Source organism: Coregonus lavaretus (genome assembly GCF_964263955.1).
Source record: "Coregonus lavaretus genome assembly, chromosome: 37".
Lineage (NCBI taxonomy): Eukaryota > Metazoa > Chordata > Actinopteri > Salmoniformes > Salmonidae > Coregonus > Coregonus lavaretus.
In genome coordinates, this window is record NC_140024.1 from 30,112,805 (window position 1) to 30,134,259 (window position 21,455).

At 42.3% G+C, this 21,455-nt stretch overlaps 2 protein-coding genes across 2 annotated transcripts in view; both read right to left on the minus strand.

The window, feature by feature from the left end:
* The window catches only part of LOC311111863 (casein kinase I-like), a 49,420-nt gene extending 40,316 nt beyond the window's left edge, over positions 1 to 9,104 (minus strand). Inside the window, exons 1-3 of the mRNA XM_084154770.1 lie at positions 8,949 to 9,104; positions 3,438 to 3,848; positions 1,751 to 1,791 (exon numbers count right to left, since the gene is read on the minus strand). Coding sequence (XP_084010896.1) covers positions 1,751 to 1,791; positions 3,438 to 3,612 — 216 coding nt within the window. The 5' untranslated portion in view covers positions 3,613 to 3,848; positions 8,949 to 9,104. The remainder of the gene's footprint in view (positions 1 to 1,750; positions 1,792 to 3,437; positions 3,849 to 8,948) is intronic.
* Positions 9,105 to 9,504: 400 nt separating this feature from the next.
* Positions 9,505 to 20,318, minus strand: LOC311111859 (sorting nexin-1-like). Its single transcript, XM_084154765.1, has 15 exons — positions 20,191 to 20,318; positions 17,756 to 17,921; positions 17,528 to 17,646; positions 16,953 to 17,019; positions 16,239 to 16,282; positions 15,850 to 15,991; positions 15,613 to 15,691; positions 14,675 to 14,750; positions 14,425 to 14,538; positions 14,071 to 14,164; positions 13,744 to 13,949; positions 11,825 to 11,968; positions 11,641 to 11,721; positions 11,457 to 11,528; positions 9,505 to 11,333 (listed from the first exon to the last, which is right to left on the minus strand). Exons 1-15 carry the CDS (start codon positions 20,305 to 20,307, stop codon positions 11,283 to 11,285), a joined length of 1,572 nt encoding a protein of 523 aa, XP_084010891.1. The 5' UTR covers positions 20,308 to 20,318; the 3' UTR covers positions 9,505 to 11,282.
* Between the last annotated feature and the right edge of the window lie 1,137 nt (positions 20,319 to 21,455).

Here is a 21,455-nt window from a genome sequence, read left to right on the forward strand (position 1 = left end):
ATGAGTGACATTACGCGTGTAGCCTATATCAGGCCTTTTAGTCACTGCTAACTGTAGCCTATATATATCAGGCCTTTTAGTCACTGCTAACTGTAGCCTATATATATCAGGCCTTTTAGTCACTGCTAACTGTAGCCTATACATATCAGGCCTTTTAGTCACTGCTAACTGCAGTGTTGGTTTAGGATCAAGGGCATGTCGCAAGATATGAAAGCTCTTATGAAAATATGTGATAGGGGAAAAATTCAAATCGCTCATGCAGACAATGAATCATATAAACGCATGTGATGGCTATAACATGTTTATGCTACATGTTGGCATGTTGCAAAGCGTTATGATATGTTTTACACTTAACAAAAATAAAACGCAACTTGCAGCAATTTCTAGGATTTTACAGAGTTACAGTTCATATAAGGAAAACCGGTAAATTGAAATAAATTCATTAGGCCCTAATCTATGGATTTCACATGACAGTCAGTATCTGGTGTGACCATTTGCCTCATGCAGCATGACACATCTCCTTCGCATAGAGTTGATCAGGCTGTTGATTGTGACCTGAGGAATGTTGTCCCATTCTTCTTCAATGGCTGTGCGAAGTTGCTGGATGTTGGCGGGAACTGGAACACGCTGTCGTACACGGCGATCCAGAGCATCAAAAACATGCTCAATGGGTGACATGTCTGGTGAGTATGCAGGCCATGGAAGAACCTGGACATTTTCAGCTTCCAGGAATTGTGTACAGATCCTTGCGACATGGCGCCGTGCATTACCATGCTGAAACATCGGGTGATTGTGGCGGATGAATGGCACGGCAATGGGCCTCAGGATCTCGTCATGGTATCTCTGTGCATTCAAATTGCCATTGATCAAATAAAATTCTGTTTGTTGTCCGTAGCCTGCCCATACCATAACCCCACCATGGGGCACTGTTCACAACGCTGACATCAGCAAACCTGTACAGTCGAAACCGGGATTCATCCGTGAAGAGCACACTTCTCCAGCGTGCCAGTGGCCATCGAAGATGAGCATTTGCCCACCGAAGTCGGTTATGACGCCAAACTACTCTCAGGTCAAGACCCTGGTGAGGACGATGAACACGCAGATGAGCTTCCCTGAGACGGTTTCTGACAGTTTGTGCAGAAGTTATTCAGTTGTGCAAACCCATAGTTTCAACAGCTGTCCGGGAGGCTGGTCTCAGACGATGCCGCAGGTGAAGAAGCCGGATGTGGAGGTCCTGGGCTGGCGTGGTTACACGTGGTCTGCGGTTGTGAGGCCGGTTGGACGTACTGCCAAATTCTCTAAAACGATGTTGGAGGCAGCTTATGGTAGAGTAAATTAACTTTCAATTCTCTGGAAACAACTCTGGTGGACATTCCTGCAGTCAGCATGCCAATTGCACACTCCCTCAAAACATGAGACATCTGTGGCATTGTGTTGTTTGACAAAACTGCACATTTTAGTGGCCTTTTATTGTCCCCAGCACAAGGTGCACCTGTGTAATGATCATGCTGTTTAATCAGCTTCTAGATATGCCACACCTGTCAGGTGGATGGATTATCTTGGCGATAGGAGAAATGATCACTAACAGGGATGTCAACAAATTTGTGCACAAAATGTGAGAGAAATAAGCTTTTTGTGTATATGGGAAATGTCTGGAATCTTTTATTTCAGCTCATGAAACATGGGAACAACAATGATGCATTTATATTTTTGTTCAGTGTAGTTTATTTTTACAGGAACGAGTACTTACCAGTTTAATAGCTACATACTCGTTGGTGTAGAGATTTTTACCTGAAACAAAGCAGAGAGAGGTGGCATTCAGATAAGAGCACTTTGGTTATTATTCAACCTACTGAAGGGCTAGCCTAAATTGAGTGTTTTGGTGTTTAGCCTAGTAGATAGTGAATGACCATCTCCAAAAGCAGTGTCAGAGCAGGACAAAAAAAGCCATGGAAAATAGTGAACTCTGTGTTGCTCAGGGGCACTTCAGCCCAGCCTCAAGAAAAAGGAGTGTGTGTGTTTGTATCCATCTAGACAGAGGTTTTTGTGTGACCCAATAACTGATATATACACTAGATTACTATTGGGGGGCGGTGTGTTGAAGCCACCGTGCTGCCATCTTGGCACTACCCCACCATTGCAAAAAATATTTTGGAAGCTATTTATTTATGAATTTATTAATGTCTACATTCGTTTTTTTGCCACATGTATTATATTACAGATACCTTATGCATAATTTTAAATTATATTATGTGAGCTAAACACAAAAATACATACAATTTTCCTTAAAGTATAATTTTGAGATAACTAATGTTACAACAAAATAGTTAAATACATTTCTCATTTTTTATTTTATTTAAATACTGTAGAATTCCATTCATTCCTCTGGAGGACTGCTCCTACTGGGGAGTGCCAATATGGCCGACGGGTGGCTTCAAAGCCTCTCAATGGCCAATACATAGCAGCAGCAATCCAGGTTTTATATACATCATTGGGGTGACCCCAGTATGTTCCATTCAGCAAGCAGGCCCCGCCTTTGGCCATCAGGTGTACTAGCTAATCTACAATTAACAGACATCCATTGATTTTTGGAGCATAGCAGAGCGCCACATGTGATACTACATTCTGTACACAAACACAATGTTAGCACTGATGGGTCTCAGAGCCAGTCTGTGTGTCGGTCTTGTGTTGATGTGCGAGGTTATAATATAACCAGTTATAACACACTTTGAAGCTGATAAACCTCAGTCCTCCGTGTCATTGGATTGTGAGAATGTCATGAATTTAGCATCTGAAATATGGCTTTTATGTTCCTGGCCATGATAGGACAGGAAAAGCCACTGAAATCATGTGCATTATTCATGTGATTACTATGAAGCAGGCATGAATAAATCAGTATCAATATAGGCCTATCCCCGTGAGCCCAAATAAAAGCACTATTGACAACATAAGCCATGCTGGGCTTGGGAGGCTTGTGTGGCCAATAGTGTTGCACGGTATACTGTTACCACGGTAATATCACGGTACAAAAACATCATGATACTTATAGGCTTGGGCTGATATATGATTAAATCAAATATCGTGATATTTGACATTGACGCTATATCGTGATGTGCAAGAAGATACTCTCTTTAAAACTTTACAAATCAAAACGTTGTAGTTTTATCAGTTAGGCCACAGGATGCAAAGCCACTGAATGTTTTCCCTGTGGTATCGCGATACTACTCAGTATCGTGATACTTGGTCTGGTATCGTATTGTTAGTAAAATGTTGGTATCATGGCAACACTAGCGGCCAACACATGATATGAAATGTTCAACACAAAAAAGATCAGTTCAACTGAGCAGTTTATGTTTCCCATGTAAGCCGAGTGTCCTTGTGTGGTTCAACATGAAATACAGGCCTACCATTATAAAGATCACGTTAAACTCTCTTACCGAGCTTCAGTTCTCCGAAGTTGCCGCAGCCGATCTTCTTGCCCACGCGGAAGTTGGGTCCCACCATGAGCACTCCGGAGGAGGCTGAGGAGCTGGAGGGTCTGGAGTGCCCGCTGCGCCCCTGTGCCACCTTGCTGCTCCTCGCCGGCCGCTCACCCTCTTTTGGATGGTCCATGGCACTGCGGGTGCCGCCGGGCGGCTGCTGCTGCTTCGAGGGATCCAGTTAGAGGCCTCGGGCCGTGCCCACCACAGCCCCGTCACTGGCACCGGCTGAGGCCTGGCACGACAACGCTCATGGGCCGAGGGCTGGCACCTAGCCGCTGGCTGCCCCTTCACCGCCCTCTACCAATCACTGTGGTGGCTGGCCAGTGTGCTCGACATCGGGGTGGGACCAGGGAAGAGATAGGAGACCTGGGGAGGAAGCAGGAAGTAAACACATTAGGAGACGTCTCTCAGTACAATGTCATTGAGTGACATGGTGGTTTAAGGAGGTGATCTATGAATTAGCCTTTTGGTGTTACCAGCAGGCCATCAATTCATCTTGACTGACTGTCCTACGAGGCACCTGGCCAATATGAAAATATAGCTACCGAGATCATTTGTCTGGCTGAATGGGACAGACTTCAACAATCAGAGCACGCTGGACTGTTAGCTACCATGCTTATTAAAGCTAGAATCCTTAGTTGCTACATCAATTTTTTGACTTAATGATTTATACCCATTGATTCTTGATGACTATAACTTATAAATGTCACATGAGCTTAGATTAAGTGTCATACCCCATCAGAACCCAAAATATACTTTAACTCTTTTAAAAACTTTTTTAAAAGCTGTTTGTAAACAATGTACATGTAAACAAACACTGTATAGACTCAATTAAAACTATAATTTTGAAATCATGGATGACCAGTTCTTCCATCAATAGCTCTGCCTATGAATTTGAGTGTTTACATTTCTCTAAGCTTTTTACCGAAACAGAGGCTGGGTGTTAGCTTTGTTATTGTTTCAACTAAGGATTTTAGCTTTAAGGAGACACAAATACGTTGGGTACGGCAAAGTCAAACATGAACTACAGTCAACTTATTATCATTGTCTACTATTAGAAAGGTGAACGGAATAGTACATTGTTGTATGTCTCGCTCTACCATCGAAGACTTGCTAGAGAGATACTAATCAACATGAAATGTAGTCAGAGGTTTGACCCTGGAGACAAAACGAAAGTCGTGATTTTAATCATCTTAGAAGATTACACCCACTGGCTGTATTCAAGGATGTGGGTAGTGAGATTATTATGTAAACCATTACATAAAGTTGTCTCTCAGCAGGGAAACAGAATAACAACTTTACACACAGCCTGGACTTCAACACAATGTCTTGCCCATGAGAGAGTCTGTGTTAGCAGGCCTAATCATTGTCAACACAATCACACTGTCTTGAGACAGCCTGATTGTCAGTAATGCTTTCTTGCTCATTAATTACAATAGCACAGCAGAGGCGTGTAGAGTCTAACTTCATAAAATGATCAGTCAAGAGACAACACAGGGAAAACAGATTAAGTCGAGGCCTACATTCAATGGACCTACAAAGCTAGCTCCCTTTTCCAAGAGCCATCATGAACCAAATTATGTTTGCAGATCAACCTAATTATGTTTGCACATTCATAACCGCTCAATGTATTTTTTTTGTATATCAACACAATGAATCCTGAAAAGCATAGATGATTTGCCGAGACATGGCGGCATGGGTGAAGCTGGAGTAGTGTGTGTGTGCGTGTGTGTGTGTGTGTGTGGGCCCCGGTGCGGTGACTCATGTTCAGTTTCTCAGATTCCATCTCAGCATCAAAGACAGCCAGTCTCTCCCAAGGGCAGCTCCACAGCCTTCCCGTTACATAAACCCCCAAAACAGGGAGAGCACAGGACAGCAAAGACAGCAGTGGTGGTGGTGAGGTGACTGACAACTCACCCAGTCCCAGCCTGGATAATCATTGCCATCTATCAGGCTGCACAACAGTCATGCTGGATCTTGTGTGCATGCATGGTTGTACTAGACCTAAATGACTAGTGTTATTGCTTTAGATATAATATAATATAATAATAAGCCATTTAGCAGACGCTTTTATCCAAAGCGACTTACAGTCATGTGTGCATACATTTTTACGTATGGGTGGTCCTGGGGATCGAACCCACTACCCTGGCGTTACAAGCGCCGTGCTCTACCAATTGAGCTACAGAGGACCACTCATCTAATGACTTTGCCATTAGATGAGTGTGCCACTTTTTTTCCAGTCCAATAATCAAATTGGAAATTGACCTTCATATGTGTTTAGGGGGTCGATATTTACTACTTGCTGCTAACCTAGTTGTGGGTTAACAGTAACTTGTATTAATACTGTCATTAACAACAGTTTTGTTGATTCCCCCCCCCCCCCAGATAACAGTGTAGGTTACTTTACTTTAAGTCTCTATGACTTTTGCCATAAGTTAAGCCATCTGTGCATTACAACCTTTAACTTCAACACAGGATTTCCCACAGCCCGATGTCTGACAAACACTTCTGATGGTGCCATGCACAAATATGATGCAAAAAAAAAAAAAAACATAACATTGATGGCTTTCCTGCTAAGTTACGTTTTTTTGGCATTATATGTGTGCATGACACCATCAGAAGTGTTTTTCAGACACCAGGCGGTGGGAAATCCTGTAATAGGAGTATATACTATATTCTTACTCATAGCCATCAGGCTTTGAATGTGATGATTTATGATTACGTCCATGCTACGAATGTTGTTATTGCTTGTTTCCCCAGAAAAGGATAGACAACGGCATCTTAGCTTTAAAAAAATAAAAAATAAAATTGGACCATCTTTTAATGCTCCTACGGTGCAGTTGTCTTAGTATGTGTAGGCTATGTTATTGATACTTGTTGTCTGTGGTGATAAAACATTTTCCCATGTTGGGATCAATAAAGTACTACTCTAGTCTACACTTGAGGTAGCTGAGACAATAGGCTGCATTATCAAACTGTTGGGTGTTTAATGATCAAGACTGGTGAAAAATATCTACAATAACACTGTGGCAACTGTGTGGACAGGGTTAGCTACTGACTGGCCTCTAGGATGAGTTTGTCACAGGTGTCAAATTCATATGGAGGGCCGAGTATCTGGGCGGTTTTCACTCCTCCCTTGTACTTTATAGATCAATGAAGGTCCCTTATTGGTTAAGAACTCCCCTCACCTTGTTGTCTACTTCTTAATTGGCAGAATTGAAAGGAAATAACAAAACTAGCAGACACAGCCCTCCGTGGAATGAGTTTGACACCCCTGCTCTAAATAGAGTCATTAACCTTTAGTGGAAAGATCAGCCTGATGGGGGGGGGGGTCAGGCAATACGGAGGGATTCACACTGTGGCAGTGCCAGCTAACAGCTGCTTCTCCCACTGTCTGCTCTCATGCACTGTAGCTTGAAGCAATTTATCAGCCCTATTGACTTCCTTTCAAAGTTCCCCACAACAACAACATTGGCCAATTCAACTTTTCCAAGCAGGCTTTCAAAGAAAACTTGCCGGGACACGGGCTGATCCCAGTATTGCGATACTAGGAAGTAAGGAAGGCACCGCAGCGTTCTAAGGCACCGCATCGCAGTGCTTGAGGCGTCACTACACATCCGGGTTCGATCCCGGGCTTGTCGCAGCCTGACGCGACCCGGAGACGGCATACAATTGGCCCAGCATCGTCCGGGTTAGGGGAGGGTTTGCCCGGCCGTGATGTCCTTGTCCCATTGCACTCTAGCGACTCCTGTGGAGGGCCGGGAGCATGCACGCTGACACGGTCGCCAGTTGTACAGTGTTTCCTCCGATACATTGGTGGGGCTGGCTTCCGGGTTAAGCGAGGAGTGCGTCAAGAAGCAGTGTCGCTTGGCAGGGTCGTGTTTCGGAGGACGCATGGCTCTAGACCTTTGCCTCTCCCGAGTCCGTATGGGAGTTGCAACGATGGGACAAGACAGTGACTACCAATTGGATATCACGAAATTGGGGAGAAAAATTAATAAATAATAATAAAAGGCAACAAAACATGAAGCAGACTTACTTTCTTGAGGAAAACAGTCGTAATGTTTGAAAAAACGGTCTTATGTTGTCACTCAGACAGTTGTTCATTTTGCAAACTATAAACACAATATTGTACATAATGTAGGTTTTTAAAGAACCATAGAGTTTAGTCTGTTTTATTTTGTACCAAGAAGAGGGAGTTCTGTCATAAATAAAAGGATAGAAGAAAGTGGGTTGAGAACAACCCTGGCAACTTGCTGGGCCTGGTGCCTCCTATAGGCCTTGTGGTTAACCTGAGACAGACGCCAATAATCTGCATAACCACTGTCAGTTTGGGCAAGACTAGTTTTCATTACAAAAAAACATCAGAAAATGAGATGACACTTTTTCACATGCTTTTTGAGTTGCACAAACAGACGACTGCATACCATCGATTCGTTCTAACCACCCCCCCCCCCCCCCCCCAAAAAAATTGCTGAGATGCCATGGAACAGAAGTTGAAAGGGATAAACAAATTATCATGACCCCGCCCTGATTGACCCTCTGTGCTGGCCTAAGGTGCAAACACTCATGTCCCAAGGTTGTAAAGAATTTCACCTGCTCCATTTTTCCTCAATGGCTCACTCAGTCTTTTCTCACTTTGCACGCATATTTGTCCATATATACTGTAAATAAAGTCATTTATATTCTATACGTCAACATATTTTGTCTCAGGTAGCCAGATTAACATCAAATGAGGAATCATTCTACTGTAGGTCTAATCATTTTCTCCAGAAAATAATGGCTATAGTTAGGCCTACACAATTTAAATAACAAGACATACCTAGTTAGCTAGCTAACAGGGAAAATACTGATTTAACGTTAACAGCGAATATGCTTTTCCACGAGCTAAACGATGCCAGCAGCGACGTTTGTTATTATAGCCTTCTTCCGTAGACAAAAGCTACTTCATGACAATGTGGACATATCGATTAGCTTGCTACCTACAGTAGATGTGTAAATTGACGTTAACTAGCTTTCACACACTGATCCAATGATGGTAATGTCCATAACGTCAGCTAGCTAACGTTAGATAGTTAGCGTTTGTTTTGTCAAAAGCAAGCACCCATAATGTTAAATTGGGCAATGTTATCCATCCATAAACTTTCATCTATCCAGCTAACAGCTAGTTAGCTAACGTTAGGTAGCTAACTATGCAAAAAAAATGATTTGGATGAAAAAGCAATAACGTTACTTGCTTGGATACGTTAGCTAGCTAGCAGGCCAACTAACAGCGCCATTTATTTAATTGATATTTAGCTATAGCTAGTCTCATTGACATGGAACCACATTTGTTTCAGGGGGAACGTAATTTCGGTTAACCCAAATTAGGTGGAACGAGGAAATGGAAAATAGCTAACTAGCTACAGTAGTTATCGTCATTAGCAACGAGGCTAGCTATCATCATGCAAACAACCACCTACTTACTTTAGCTGTGGTGATAACTGTTGATTCAGACGCCTCTTGCGATTTCACTTAAATGTCCGCAAGGTGTTCGAATGTATTTAATTCTATAAAATATAAATATTGTATAATTATAAGTCAAGAGAGACAGACTAGCAACCCTTTCATTATTTTTCTTCTTCTCGCTATCTCGCTGCTCGTGAAACGTTTTACGTTCTCCGGAAGTACAGGCAACCGCACCATTGAGCTATGAACAGCACACCCGCTTGCGTCAACACTTCCAGGTTGCACAGGGTTCGATACTTATTTTTTTTGACCCAAGTAAAAAATATATATATTTTTAATAATGGTGAATAATTATTTGAGTATATGACTTCAAATTATGTAACTCAATGGTTTCAACAATGCAACACTCGTACCTACTCCACTGATACAAGATCAGTAATTTAAAATGTATATTATGGGGATGGAATATGATTGAAACCATGCACCAAATAACCTCCATATGATATTCCCTGTCCTACATTCTTGGATACTAATGTAATTTTATGGACAAAAAACCCCAGCCTCAAACATTAAACCAAGTTCAATCAATCATCTTTATTACTCCCATCTATAGCACTTTCAGGAATATCTTATCTAAATGCAAGTGGTTACAAAAATAAAGCACATCTTGAGGAAAAATAACAGACACTCATATAAATGTTGGGTAAGAAAATTAAAGGAGTCAACACTTGTTACCACTATGCTTTCATCATCAATACACACTGCTAGTCAGTGCTGGACTTGTGTATAACCCCAACTGAATACCGGCACCCTAATTTTCTACTGCTTGAGTTCCTGCACCTTATATAGAATATTAGTTCAAAGGTACTGCGGAGTTCTTGCACCTAAACAGTACCAGCACCCAAAATGAGTACTGACACCTATTTCAGTCCAAGTCAAGCACTGCTGCTACTTTATCAAAATTGTGAGGAAACATGACCAGTGGTATAAAGTACTTAAGTAAAAATACTTGAAAGTACTACTCTTAAGTAGTTTTTTGGGGTATCTGTACATTACTTTATTATTTATATTTTTGACTACTTTTACTCCACGACATTCCTAAAGATATGTACTTTTTACTCCCATACATTTTCCCTGACACCCAAAAGTACTCGTTACATTTTTAACGCTGAGGCAGGAGAGAATTATAGTCCAATTCACGCACCTATCAATATCACGCATTGTCATCCCTACTGCCTCTGATCAGGCGGACTCATTAAACACAAATACTGTGTTTGTAAATTATGTCTGAGTTTTGGATTGTGCCACCGTCTGTCTGTAAATAAATAAAAAATAAGAAAATCGTGCCGTTTGGTTCGCTTAATATAAGGAATTTTATGTATAGCATTGACTTTTACTTTGTACTTTTACTCAAGTATGAACATTTTGTACTTTTTCCACCACTGTACTTAAGTACATTTAAAATCAGATACTTTTGGACTTTTACTCAAGTAGTATTTTACTGGGTGACTTTTACTTCAGTCATTTTTTATTAAGGTATCTTTACTTTAACTCAAGTATGACAATTGAGTACTTTTTCCAACACTGAACATGACACATTTCATGAGGCTACATGTTCGAACACAGATGTTTTAAAAATAGCATTTCAGAGAACAACATACTGATGGTCAGTTCAGAAAGACTGTTGTTGAACATAATTATTTGAGGTTACAGATGTATATCAACTGATGATCAAACAATGGAGCACACGCGCAAACACGCAGGCAGGCACACTCATCTGATGGGTCAACATAAACATACATTCCGTGCTTCCATTATTTTGTGCAGTCACTGTAGGTCTGGAAATGTACAAATTAAGGACCATTAGACGGACTAATACTATCAATTTGAATGAGCTCTCTAGTCAAAGTGGTATTTCACACGACACACACAATTTGCTACATTCCCCTATGCGTTTTTGTGGATCCAAAAGTTATTTCATGAGCTTTAGTAAACAGTTATGAACTGCCCTCTACTGTAAACAAACACTACTAATCTAGGGAAGTACCTCAAAATGTTAACAGTTTAGGATTGGAAAGTCATACTCTTCCTATCTGAGCAAGGGTGGCCCAAGAACACAGAGTAAAAATATCCCACTCACACCACTGACATATTTCGATAGAAAAGCTATACTGTCAAATTCATCTCTGTTGAATCAATACATTGTGCCGATGTAGAGCATACTGAAGAGCTGGAAAATAAATCACTAATGCTAAAATAATATGGATGAGCTGTAGTGGCATTGTCTTCTGGGTACATAGTCAGGAGGTAAAGTGTTCAAAAAAGGCAGACGGTCTCTTCCTAACGTCCTCATCATGCTATCGCCTTTGCTTCAGGCAGGAATGCTTCCCAGAACTTTACGAGCTAGATCCAAGAGGAAGAAAAGTGAAAAGAGAGCACATCAATATTTGGAGTATAAAGGCCAACATTTCAAGCAAACAGTTACACGAAAACGCACATATTAAATAAAAAAATAGTAAAGATTACCCGCTGTTGAGACTGTAGAAGAGACTCCAGATATTTCACTATCTGGCTTTTGAAGTCCTTGGACTTCTCTTTCTGTTAGATGAGGGGGAGAAAATAACTGTCACGCAGATTTTCTCACTCAAAACTATCCTGTATCCTGAATACAGCAGCACAATGTTGCTCAAATGAAAAGGACGAGCCTTACCTCAAACCTGAGGAATTCCTTGCGAACGGTTACAGACATCCTGTCAAAATCCCGCTCGTACTGAGTGACTTTACCCTCCCACTGAAAGACAAGAGGGGAATAAGGAGAGTTTTAGGTGGAAATAGAACTCAAAGCAATACCACCTCCCTTTAAGTATGCATTACCACAGTGCTGGCTTCTGTACCTCAGTGATCTCCTCTTTGGCCTGTTGTAGTTTGTCTGGCTTGTTGGCCCACAGTAGCTTTGCTTCGGCCTCCCTCTTCTTCTGCAGGGTGCTCTGAGCCTCCTGCCAACGCTGCCACGTTTTCATGCGCTGCTCAAAACAGCCCTGTGGAAAACACAACGAGAATGCCCAAATTAGAGTTTGGGCCAAAATTAGCACCACATCAAATTTCACATCGAGGGCACTCCGATTCTAGCTAGTAGCTACCCAATTTAGCACCAAAGCTAGTGTTTAATTTTTTTACTAATCTTCCATTGATATCTATTAGGATTTACTCATCCAATCAATGTAGTCGTAGTTTTCTATTTAGAATTCAGGCCATAGAGTGAAGTTTCCGTACCCTGACGGCCCCTAGTATGCGGATGTAGAATGAAGTTTCCGTACCCTGACGGCCCCTAGTAGGCGGATGCAGAATGAAGTTTCCGTACCCTGACGGCCCCTAGTATGCGGATGTAGAATGAAGTTTCCGTACCCTGACGGCCCCTAGTATGCGGATGTAGAATGAAGTTTCCGTACCCTGACGGCCCCTAGTATGCGGATGTAGAATGAAGTTTCCGTACCCTGACGGCCCCTAGTATGCGGATGTAGAATGAAGTTTCCGTACCCTGACGGCCCCTAGTATGCGGATGTAGAATGAAGTTTCCGTACCCTGACGGCTCCTAGTATGCGGATGTAGAATGAAGTTTCCGTACCCTGACGGACCCTAGTATGCGGATGTAGAATGAATTTTCCGTACCCTGACGGCCCCTAGTATGCGGATGTAGAATGAATTTTCCGTACCCTGACGGCCCCTAGTATGCGGATGTAGAATGAATTTTCCGTACCCTGACGGACCCTAGTATGCGGATGTAGAATGAAGTTTCCGTACCCTGACGGCCCCTAGTATGCGGATGTAGAATGAAGTTTCCGTACCCTGACGGCCCCTAGTATGCGGATGTAGAATGAAGTTTCCGTACCCTGACGGCCCCTAGTATGCGGATGTAGAATGAAGTTTCCGTACCCTGACGGCCCCTAGTAGGCGGATGCAGAATGAAGTTTCCGTACCCTGACGGCCCCTAGTATGCGGATGTAGAATGAAGTTTCCGTACCCTGACGGCCCCTAGTATGCGGATGTAGAATGAAGTTTCCGTACCCTGACGGCCCCTAGTATGCGGATGTAGAATGAAGTTTCCGTACCCTGACGGACCCTAGTATGCGGATGTAGAATGAATTTTCCGTACCCTGACGGACCCTAGTATGCGGATGTAGAATGAAGTTTCCGTACCCTGACGGCCCCTAGTATGCGGATGTAGAATGAAGTTTCCGTACCCTGACGGCCCCTAGTATGCGGATGTAGAATGAAGTTTCCGTACCCTGACGGCCCCTAGTATGCGGATGTAGAATGAAGTTTCCTTACCCTGACGGCCCCTAGTATGCGGATGTAGAATGAAGTTTCCGTACCCTGACGGACCCTAGTATGCAGATGTAGAATGAATTTTCCGTACCCTGACGGACCCTAGTATGCGGATGTAGAATGAATTTTCCGTACCCTGACGGACCCTAGTATGCGGATGTAGAATGAAGTTTCCGTACCCTGACGGCCCCTAGTATGCGGATGCAGAATTAAGTTTCCATACCCTGACGGCCCCTAGTAGGCGGATGTAGAATGAAGTTTCCGTACCCTGACGGCCCCTAGTATGCGGATGCAGAATGAAGTTTCCGTACCCTGACGGCCCCTAGTATGCGGATGCAGAATGAAGTTTCCGTACCCTGACGGCCCCTAGTATGCGGATGCAGAATGAAGTTTCCGTACCCTGACGGCCCCTAGTATGCGGATGCAGAATGAAGTTTCCATACCCTGACGGCCCCTAGTAGGCGGATGTAGAATGAAGTTTCCGTACCCTGACGGCCCCTAGTATGCGGATGTAGTCGGCCAGCAGCTCGGCCAAGATGAAGAAGTCGCTGGCCGCCTGCTCCTGGTGTAGTGTCTCCATCTTGTCCTCCACCTCGGCCAGTTGGGAGAGGGCCCGGGACAGAGCTGTGTTGTCCTCCGAGGTGCCCAGCATGGCCATGCTCTTGGCGAACACCGCCGTGTTCCCGCAGAGCTCTGACCAAACACAACAGATATACCAGGGTCACAAAGGAAAAAGGGAACGTCTGCTTTAAAGATCCAATCTTACCCAAAGGGTTTGGAAGCAGACGTTTCCCTTTTTTCCTGTGAAACTCACCCTTCCTGTGGTTGACCAGGGAGTCCACCACCGTGTGGAGTTTCCTCAGCTGCAGCTCCTCGCTCTCCACCTCCTGCAGTTTGTCGTCAAACCACTGGAACACAAAGCAACGTGGGAGGAACGATCAGGCAACCAATCAACATCAATTAAAACTATTTGAATGACAAAGGGGACTTATCTACCCAAAGCTTTACAGAAGCATACGCATCTCGTTTAGCAGACAGTAAAGAGAAAGCTCACATTTTACAGGAAAAAAAAGGCACAAGGTCAAACATTAATTTAGATAATTTACTTTACTGCTATAATTTCATTTTTGTCATTTGAGTAAATCAACCACAACAGTGATTGTCTTACAGTGTCTGAGTCGTTGATCTTGATGGTCATCTTATTGACAGCATCAGACGCCCTGTTGATCATCTTCAGGAAGCCAGCTCCACTCAGTGCATGTGTACCCACCGCCCTAGGCAGCTGACACACACACACACGCAGACACACACACACGCAGACACACACACGCAGACACACACAGTGAACAAATGAATGCATGATTCCAGTACCTTGTGAGAGAACAGTATTGACAGCTAATGACTGAAGAGTCACCTACCTCGTCTCTTTCCAGGAACTCTCTGACATCAGGGTCTTGTAACAGGGACGGGTGAGACACTACTCTCTGGAGGTACCTATAAAATCCCGCAAATATAAATGGGCTAGATTACAGGTAGGAAACAATGCAATGCCTGCCATATCAATGAAGATACAGCAATACATCGTTGAGAAATGTATTGTGAATGCATTGCATGTGGACTTTTGCCATATTCTTAGCAAAAGAATATAACAAATATCAACAGGCTAATATAAAACACAGTCTGAACTTGATACTTCACAGAACTGTACATGCGAAGTCTGAGTACAACAATGGTAAAAAGTGCTGCTTCAGGTCCTACCTCTCCAGAGTACAACAATGGTAAAGGGTGCAGCTTCAGGTCCTACCTCTCCAGAGTACAACAATGGTAAAAGGTGCTGCTTCAGGTCCTACCTCTCCAGAGTACAACAATGGTAAAAAGTGCAGCTTCAGGTCCTACCTCTCCAGAGTACAGCAATGGTAAAAAGTGCAGCTTCAGGTCCTACCTCTCCAGAGTACAACAATGGTAAAAGGTGCTGCTTCAGGTCCTACCTCTCCAGAGTACAACAATGGTAAAAGGTGCTGCTTCAGGTCCTACCTCTCCAGAGTACAACAATGGTAAAAGCTGCAGCTTCAGGTCCTACCTCTCCAGAGTACAACAATGGTAAAAGGTGCTGCTTCAGGTCCTACCTCTCCAGAGTACAACAATGGTAAAAGGTGCTGCTTCAGGTCCTACCTCTCCAGAGTACAGCAATGGTAAAAGGTGCAGCTTCAGGTCCTACCTCTCCAGAGTACAACAATGGTAAAAGGTGCTGCTTCAGGTCCTACCTCTCCAGAGTACAACAATGGTAAAAGGTGCTGCTTCAGGTCCTACCTCTCCAGAGTACAACAATGGTAAAAGGTGCTGCTTCAGGTCCTACCTCTCCAGAGCCGCTCTCCTCCTCTCCACAAAGTCAGCAGAGGAAGAGTCCTCCTTTCCCACCTTCACTTTGGTCATCCCTATGGAGTGAAGCCATGGTGTTACTAGTGTCTTTCATGTGCCGTGTTCAGTACCCTGCACCTGTGAAATCTACTGGGTTTGTATACTCTGACTGCAACCAGTGGTTTTGTTTTTGAAACTGGCGGGCAGACGTGAACTGACAAAAGTAGTTCCTTACCCACAACGCTCTTCTCTGGTGGTGGAGGGATGATACAGCCGTTTAGGGAGTGCTTCACCGACAGCTTCTCATATAGCCCAAGGAAATCACTGAACCTCCTCCACACCGAGAATGTCCTGTTCCTGAACATGGGTAATGTAGTCTGGGGGGTGGGGGGTGTAATTAGTGAAGATTAGTATCAGTTTGCGAAAGACAAAAGCACAAGTTCTGATTTCATAGAGGACACTGACAGAAGTAGACCTACACAACACAAGCACAGAGTAATTCCTTCAAATTGTTCATGGTCACAGTGAAAAGTACAGTACAAATGGTTTGGGAGTGCTACTACGTACATGACCAGAACTAGCTGTTTAAAAAGTCCCGATTTTGCTACTGCAGAAGTTACATACCCGAGTAGACACTTTGTAGGCCATGTAAGCATTCATGCCATCTCCTAAAAGGGAAGATCAAATTGTCATGTTACAGAGGTTGAGACACAGTTTAGTTTCAAATATGAAATCCGAGACTGGAAATTGACACACAAACTAAAATAAGAAAAAAACTAGCATATCCTGGCTACAGCCTTCCAGGACCAATATTGAACAACATTTAAAAACTAAACTGAGGTAAAGAGGTCGCGAGGATCTCGTCCTGGTCCGTCTTGTTCTTTCTCTTGCTTGAGCTCGTGGCATCTTGCATATCCATGCTACTCTGGCTCTCGCCGTAGCTAGCTAGCATGCCTGCCGTCTTCTGTGAGGCTTTGATATTCCGTCTTCTGTTGTCTTTCTGTCGTGTTATTCCCATTCAACGTGACAAAAAATAACTCTAAACTTGCCATATGTAGCTAAAACAAGTTCTAGTTAGTTTCTTGCTACATTGGTAGCCAATATTAGACCGTTAACCACCTAACCCTCAAAGTTGCTTGGACAAGCGAAAAAACGCTCCCTCTCACAGCGACGCCATCTTGGCTTCCTCCTTTCAAAACTAAACTCAATTGAGAGGAAGATAAGATAATTACATCATGGCTCCATTGGATTCAACCAGAATACACATTTCCAATGCTTCTAAAATGGTAGCTAAACATTAGTTTAAAGACAGTAAGAAAACGTAAAAATATCCCTTACCAATTTTCTCTGGATTGGTGACAGCAACATCCATGTCAAAGTTGTCCTTGCCCTCTTCCTCTTCCAACTGAATTGGTGGAAATGAACAACAAGACTGTAATTATTCTTTCTCTTTTGCTAACGCTGCATAATGAAATGATGATGATGAAAATGTTTGGGGTTTTGCTAGTCTCATAAGGTCACCAGTATTTGTATGTATTTATATGGCCTATTTATTGCCTTACCTCCGTAACTTACTACATTCGCACACACTGTATATATATTTTCTGTTGTATTTTTGACTTTATGTTTTGTTTACCCCATATGTAACTCTGTGTTGTTTTTGTCGCACTGCTTTGCTTTATCTTGGCCAGGTCGCAGTTGTAAATGAGAACTTGTTCTCAACTGGCTTACCTGGTTAACTAAAGGTGAAAAAACAAACAAACAGAAAATATTCCCTATATCTGTCTTTCGAGGGCTGATAATAATTACGGTATGGCATAATGGCCCTCCGAAGCAACAAGCAGCAGACAACAACATATTACATCAAACTCAACTGTGGTGGAATGTGTTGGGCATGTCCTGCTGTAGCCTACCTGCTCTATAGACTTGGGTTGTGTTGCTGATGTGCTTGGTGTAAGTGACCGGGTGGATTCAGCTCCGGAGGGCTTGGCTGTGGCGCTGGGGTTCTCCATGGACAGCTCCACCGAGGCCTCTGAGGGGACGGGCAACATGCAACATAAGCAAGGACGTCACTGGGAGATGAACCAATTCAGCTCTTCAGTCCAGTATGGGTAATAATAAAGGTAAAAATGATAACATGCCTGCAAATAGATCATTCTCATCGTCTGAATGGGCACCGTTGGACTTGGGGTTGGAGGTTGTGATGGAACTGTTGACAGTGGTGCTGGTTTCTTTTTCACTGAAGACATCGGCTGGTTCTTCACCTTTGGCTGCGTCCGGATGAAAGGACTCTGCAACAGGGTTGCTCTGAAGGGTAATTAAAAACCAAGAAAGAAGAAAATTAGTACAGCAGTTAGAAACACAATAAGGTATAGAGGAATTCAAACTGAGGGTACTTAGTCAGGTCACTTTTTTAGTGCAGCTGTTTAAACCTTTCGCATACAAGGAGAAGCCAAAACCACAATATTTGGATGGGGTGGACTTGAGATATCAGTGAAAAGGGGCCAGGTCAGTTGATTGTGACAGTTAGTTTTAAAGGGCAATTATTATCATTTTTTACACTTCATATTCACCTCCAGCTGGTGTTGGAGATTATGAATTTGAAAAATTGTGAATTGTCCCTTTAATTATGTATTACATTGCTGTATTACAATGATGTATTAATGGTGTGTATTACATGGGCCTACATAGCCACAAGTCCATTACTGTCAAACTACGGTTTGTCCAAAATGAAGGTGGGGGTAACTGCTCAAGTGTGGACTATTGTCCACTATGGGATTTGAAGAAAATGTTGCATCTTTTCCTTTCTTTATTTGAGTGGAAACAAAAGTGTGTCCAACTGAAGTTAGATATATAGATATTAGTAGAACTAGCTAGCCAACGTTCAGTGAAGTTGTGAAAATATAACAGATTTAACTAGCTAACTAGTTACGTTATCAGCTGCCCAGGTCCTGGACAAGAGTGATGGCAACCATTGCTCAGATGGGCTAAAATCATAACAGAATTAGCCACCTAGGTTAGCTACAGCGGTGTGAAGCTAGCCACAATAAGGATCAGCAACAATACTGGCATTTGCAGTTCGCGTTCAAAATAAAAGTCCCCCATTGAAAGAGATTCAAACGGATACAAATAGTTTTATTTGTCACATGCGCCGTATATAACAGGTGTCGACCTTACAGGTGCTTACTTACAATCCCTTAACCAACAATGCAGTTAAGAAAATAGAGTTAAGAAAATATTTACTAAATAAACTAAAGTAAAAAAAAAAAAAAAAAATGTAAATATCAAGAATGAGGCTATATATAATAATAATCATAATAATAATAATAATAATAATAAGCCATTTAGCAGACGCTTTTATCCAAAGCGACTTAGTCATGCGTGCATAATTTTTTTTTTTTTTTAACTAGCTAGTACAAATAGTGGAATGATGCCATATTTGGACTAGTTAATGCTAAACAAGATCGGAATGTTATATAATTTCAAGACAATAATTAGTTAATTTGACCCAAAGCAGTACAAATCAGTTGAAATCGCACTGTGGATGTATAAGACTTTAGAATTTCATTTGGGGCATACTTATATGCACTGTACAGCCTAACCTATGGATGTTGCACCCATGAAATGTGGTATCAGCCTACTCAGGGACACTCACAGAACACAACTGTGAAGAGTTTACACAAATATTGTCCCAACTGACTGGGACGGAACGTGCTTTAGTCGACAATGTTCGATTATATTCGGCTATTGTTTACATATTGTGCACCACGTGAAATGCTCAGGAGATGGAAAATACAAGTGACAGAACTTACCGGCGTCGCAAAAAGTTGTGGAGATCAAATGTCTACAGTAAAGTATTGTTTACTTGTCTTTTTGCTGCGTCGGGAGGTTCTGCACAGACAACCGGTAAAGTAACCTCATATCATTTTACTCAACATTCTGGCTTGTAGAGAATTGCGTCTTTTTTTACAGCGACTTCTTTCAGACTGATTAGCCATCTAATAACCATGGTAACATTCTGTTTCCAGTCTGATGTTTAGTCAAGACTGTACAGTGAAATATAAGTATGCCCCCAATGCAATTCTAGTCTAATACATCCACAGTGCGATTTCAACTGATATTTTTTTGAAATTGTATTTTGTTGAATGTATATAAGCACATTCCTACATTGTTTAGCATTATCTAGTTAGTCAAATATAGCATAATTCCACTATTTGTATCCATTTGAATAACTTTCAATGGGGCACTTTTATTTTGAAAGCAAACCGCAAATTCCACTATTGTGGCTAGCTTCACACAGGTATATACATATATATAGGCTGCAGACCAGCGCTCAACAAGTTAAGAGGTTGAGTGAGTGCAGCTTCCATTCAAAAAACAAAAGGAGTTAACGTTAGCTATCTAATGGATTGTACCAGACTGGAGACTGGAAAAGTTGAGCCTAGCTAGCTGGTTGGCTAAGCTCAGTTCTGTAGTGTACGGGGCTAACATTAGCATGCTATGGAATGGTGTACAAATCCGGCTTCAGTCAGGACAAGCTGTAGCTAGTATAATCTGATATATGTCTAGTTCTTACATTGCCAACGAATGCATCCTCCCCTTCATCACTGTCTCCATCTGCCATTTCGGAAAGTGGGTCTTGGTTCTCTGCTCCAGGGAAAGGAGGGGGATTCCGCGGTGAGCTAGCCGCCATGTATGTGATGTGATGATCGCTAGCTACGTCTGTAAGCGGAAGTTGACAAGTGCAAAGTACTGTCTGGAGTGACACCTGCTGGTGATTAAACTGCAACGCATTTAGGAACATCACAGACCTGTACTCTTTCTACAGTACTGTGTGACCAACTGTAAATGGTTCTGGAAATAGCAATATAATGAAGCACATTGTAGAAAATATACAGCCTATATATAATGTATGATATACATAGAATACTATAGGGAGTTAATTATATATCATTCATTTCTATTGGCAACGTTCAGATTCCCCTCCTTTTACCTCTGTGGTGATACTCGATCCGGTAGAATTTGAGGATGAGATCTCAAGCTGTATTCTGCTGCAATATCTGGCTCTATTTCAACCGTCATTCTGTGTTATACGTGAGGTTTTTAATGACCATGTGGCTCCAAGTGTTAGGTTAGGCATGGGTTAAAGTGGCTGGCTGGGTCATATATTAAGAGTTAAAAAATGCACCTCTACCTTCTTGAATTAACCACTAATTTGGACAGGTGAAAGCAATGGTCCTTACAGCTTTCACCAATGGAAGGAGGAAGGAATCAAAGAAGCATGCATTTAAAAAGCATTCTGACAGAGCAATAAGAAAATTGGGCTGTGAAAGTGATCCTCTACAGGTATTTGTTAGGAGAAACGCCCTCTGTTCTCTAGAGTCTTGCCAAATTAACAGTTTGATAAAACAAAGGGAATAGCTCCAAAATTATCATTCAATTATAAATTTTTTAAATCAAGACTTATTTACTGAACAATGATTCTTATTGATGACACAAATGTGTCCTTTGAAAACAGATAAAAGTTCAAATGTAGCCCTACAGTGTAAGAGAAAAAACCTTTAATCAGACATTAACTGAGTGAGCCTAACCAGACTCCCTTTGTAGAAACATTTTAATATAATTAATATTAATTAATAATATTAATTAATATGCCATTTAGCAGACGCTTTTATCCAAAGCGACTTACAGTCATGTGCGCATACATTTTTACGTATGGGTGGTCCCAGGAATCGAACCCACTACCCTGGCGTTACAAGCGCCATGCTCTACCAATTGAGGTACAGAGGACCGACCACATTTGCCACTTTTTTTTTTATTTGTATGGTTTTTAATCAGAGT

What these genes read in the sequence shown, in the direction of transcription:
- LOC311111859 (XM_084154765.1), bottom strand. Translation starts at nt 20,307, where the DNA reads ATGGCGGCTAGCTCACCGCGGAATCCCCCTCCTTTCCCTGGAGCAGAG. An exon ending in AGGATGCATTCGTTGGCAAT is followed by an intron (nt 17,922 to 20,190) that starts GTAAGAACTAGA and finishes ATTACCCTTCAG; the next exon opens with AGCAACCCTGTTGCAGAGTC. An exon ending in AACCCAAGTCTATAGAGCAG is followed by an intron (nt 17,020 to 17,527) that starts GTAGGCTACAGC and finishes CCACCAATTCAG; the next exon opens with TTGGAAGAGGAAGAGGGCAA.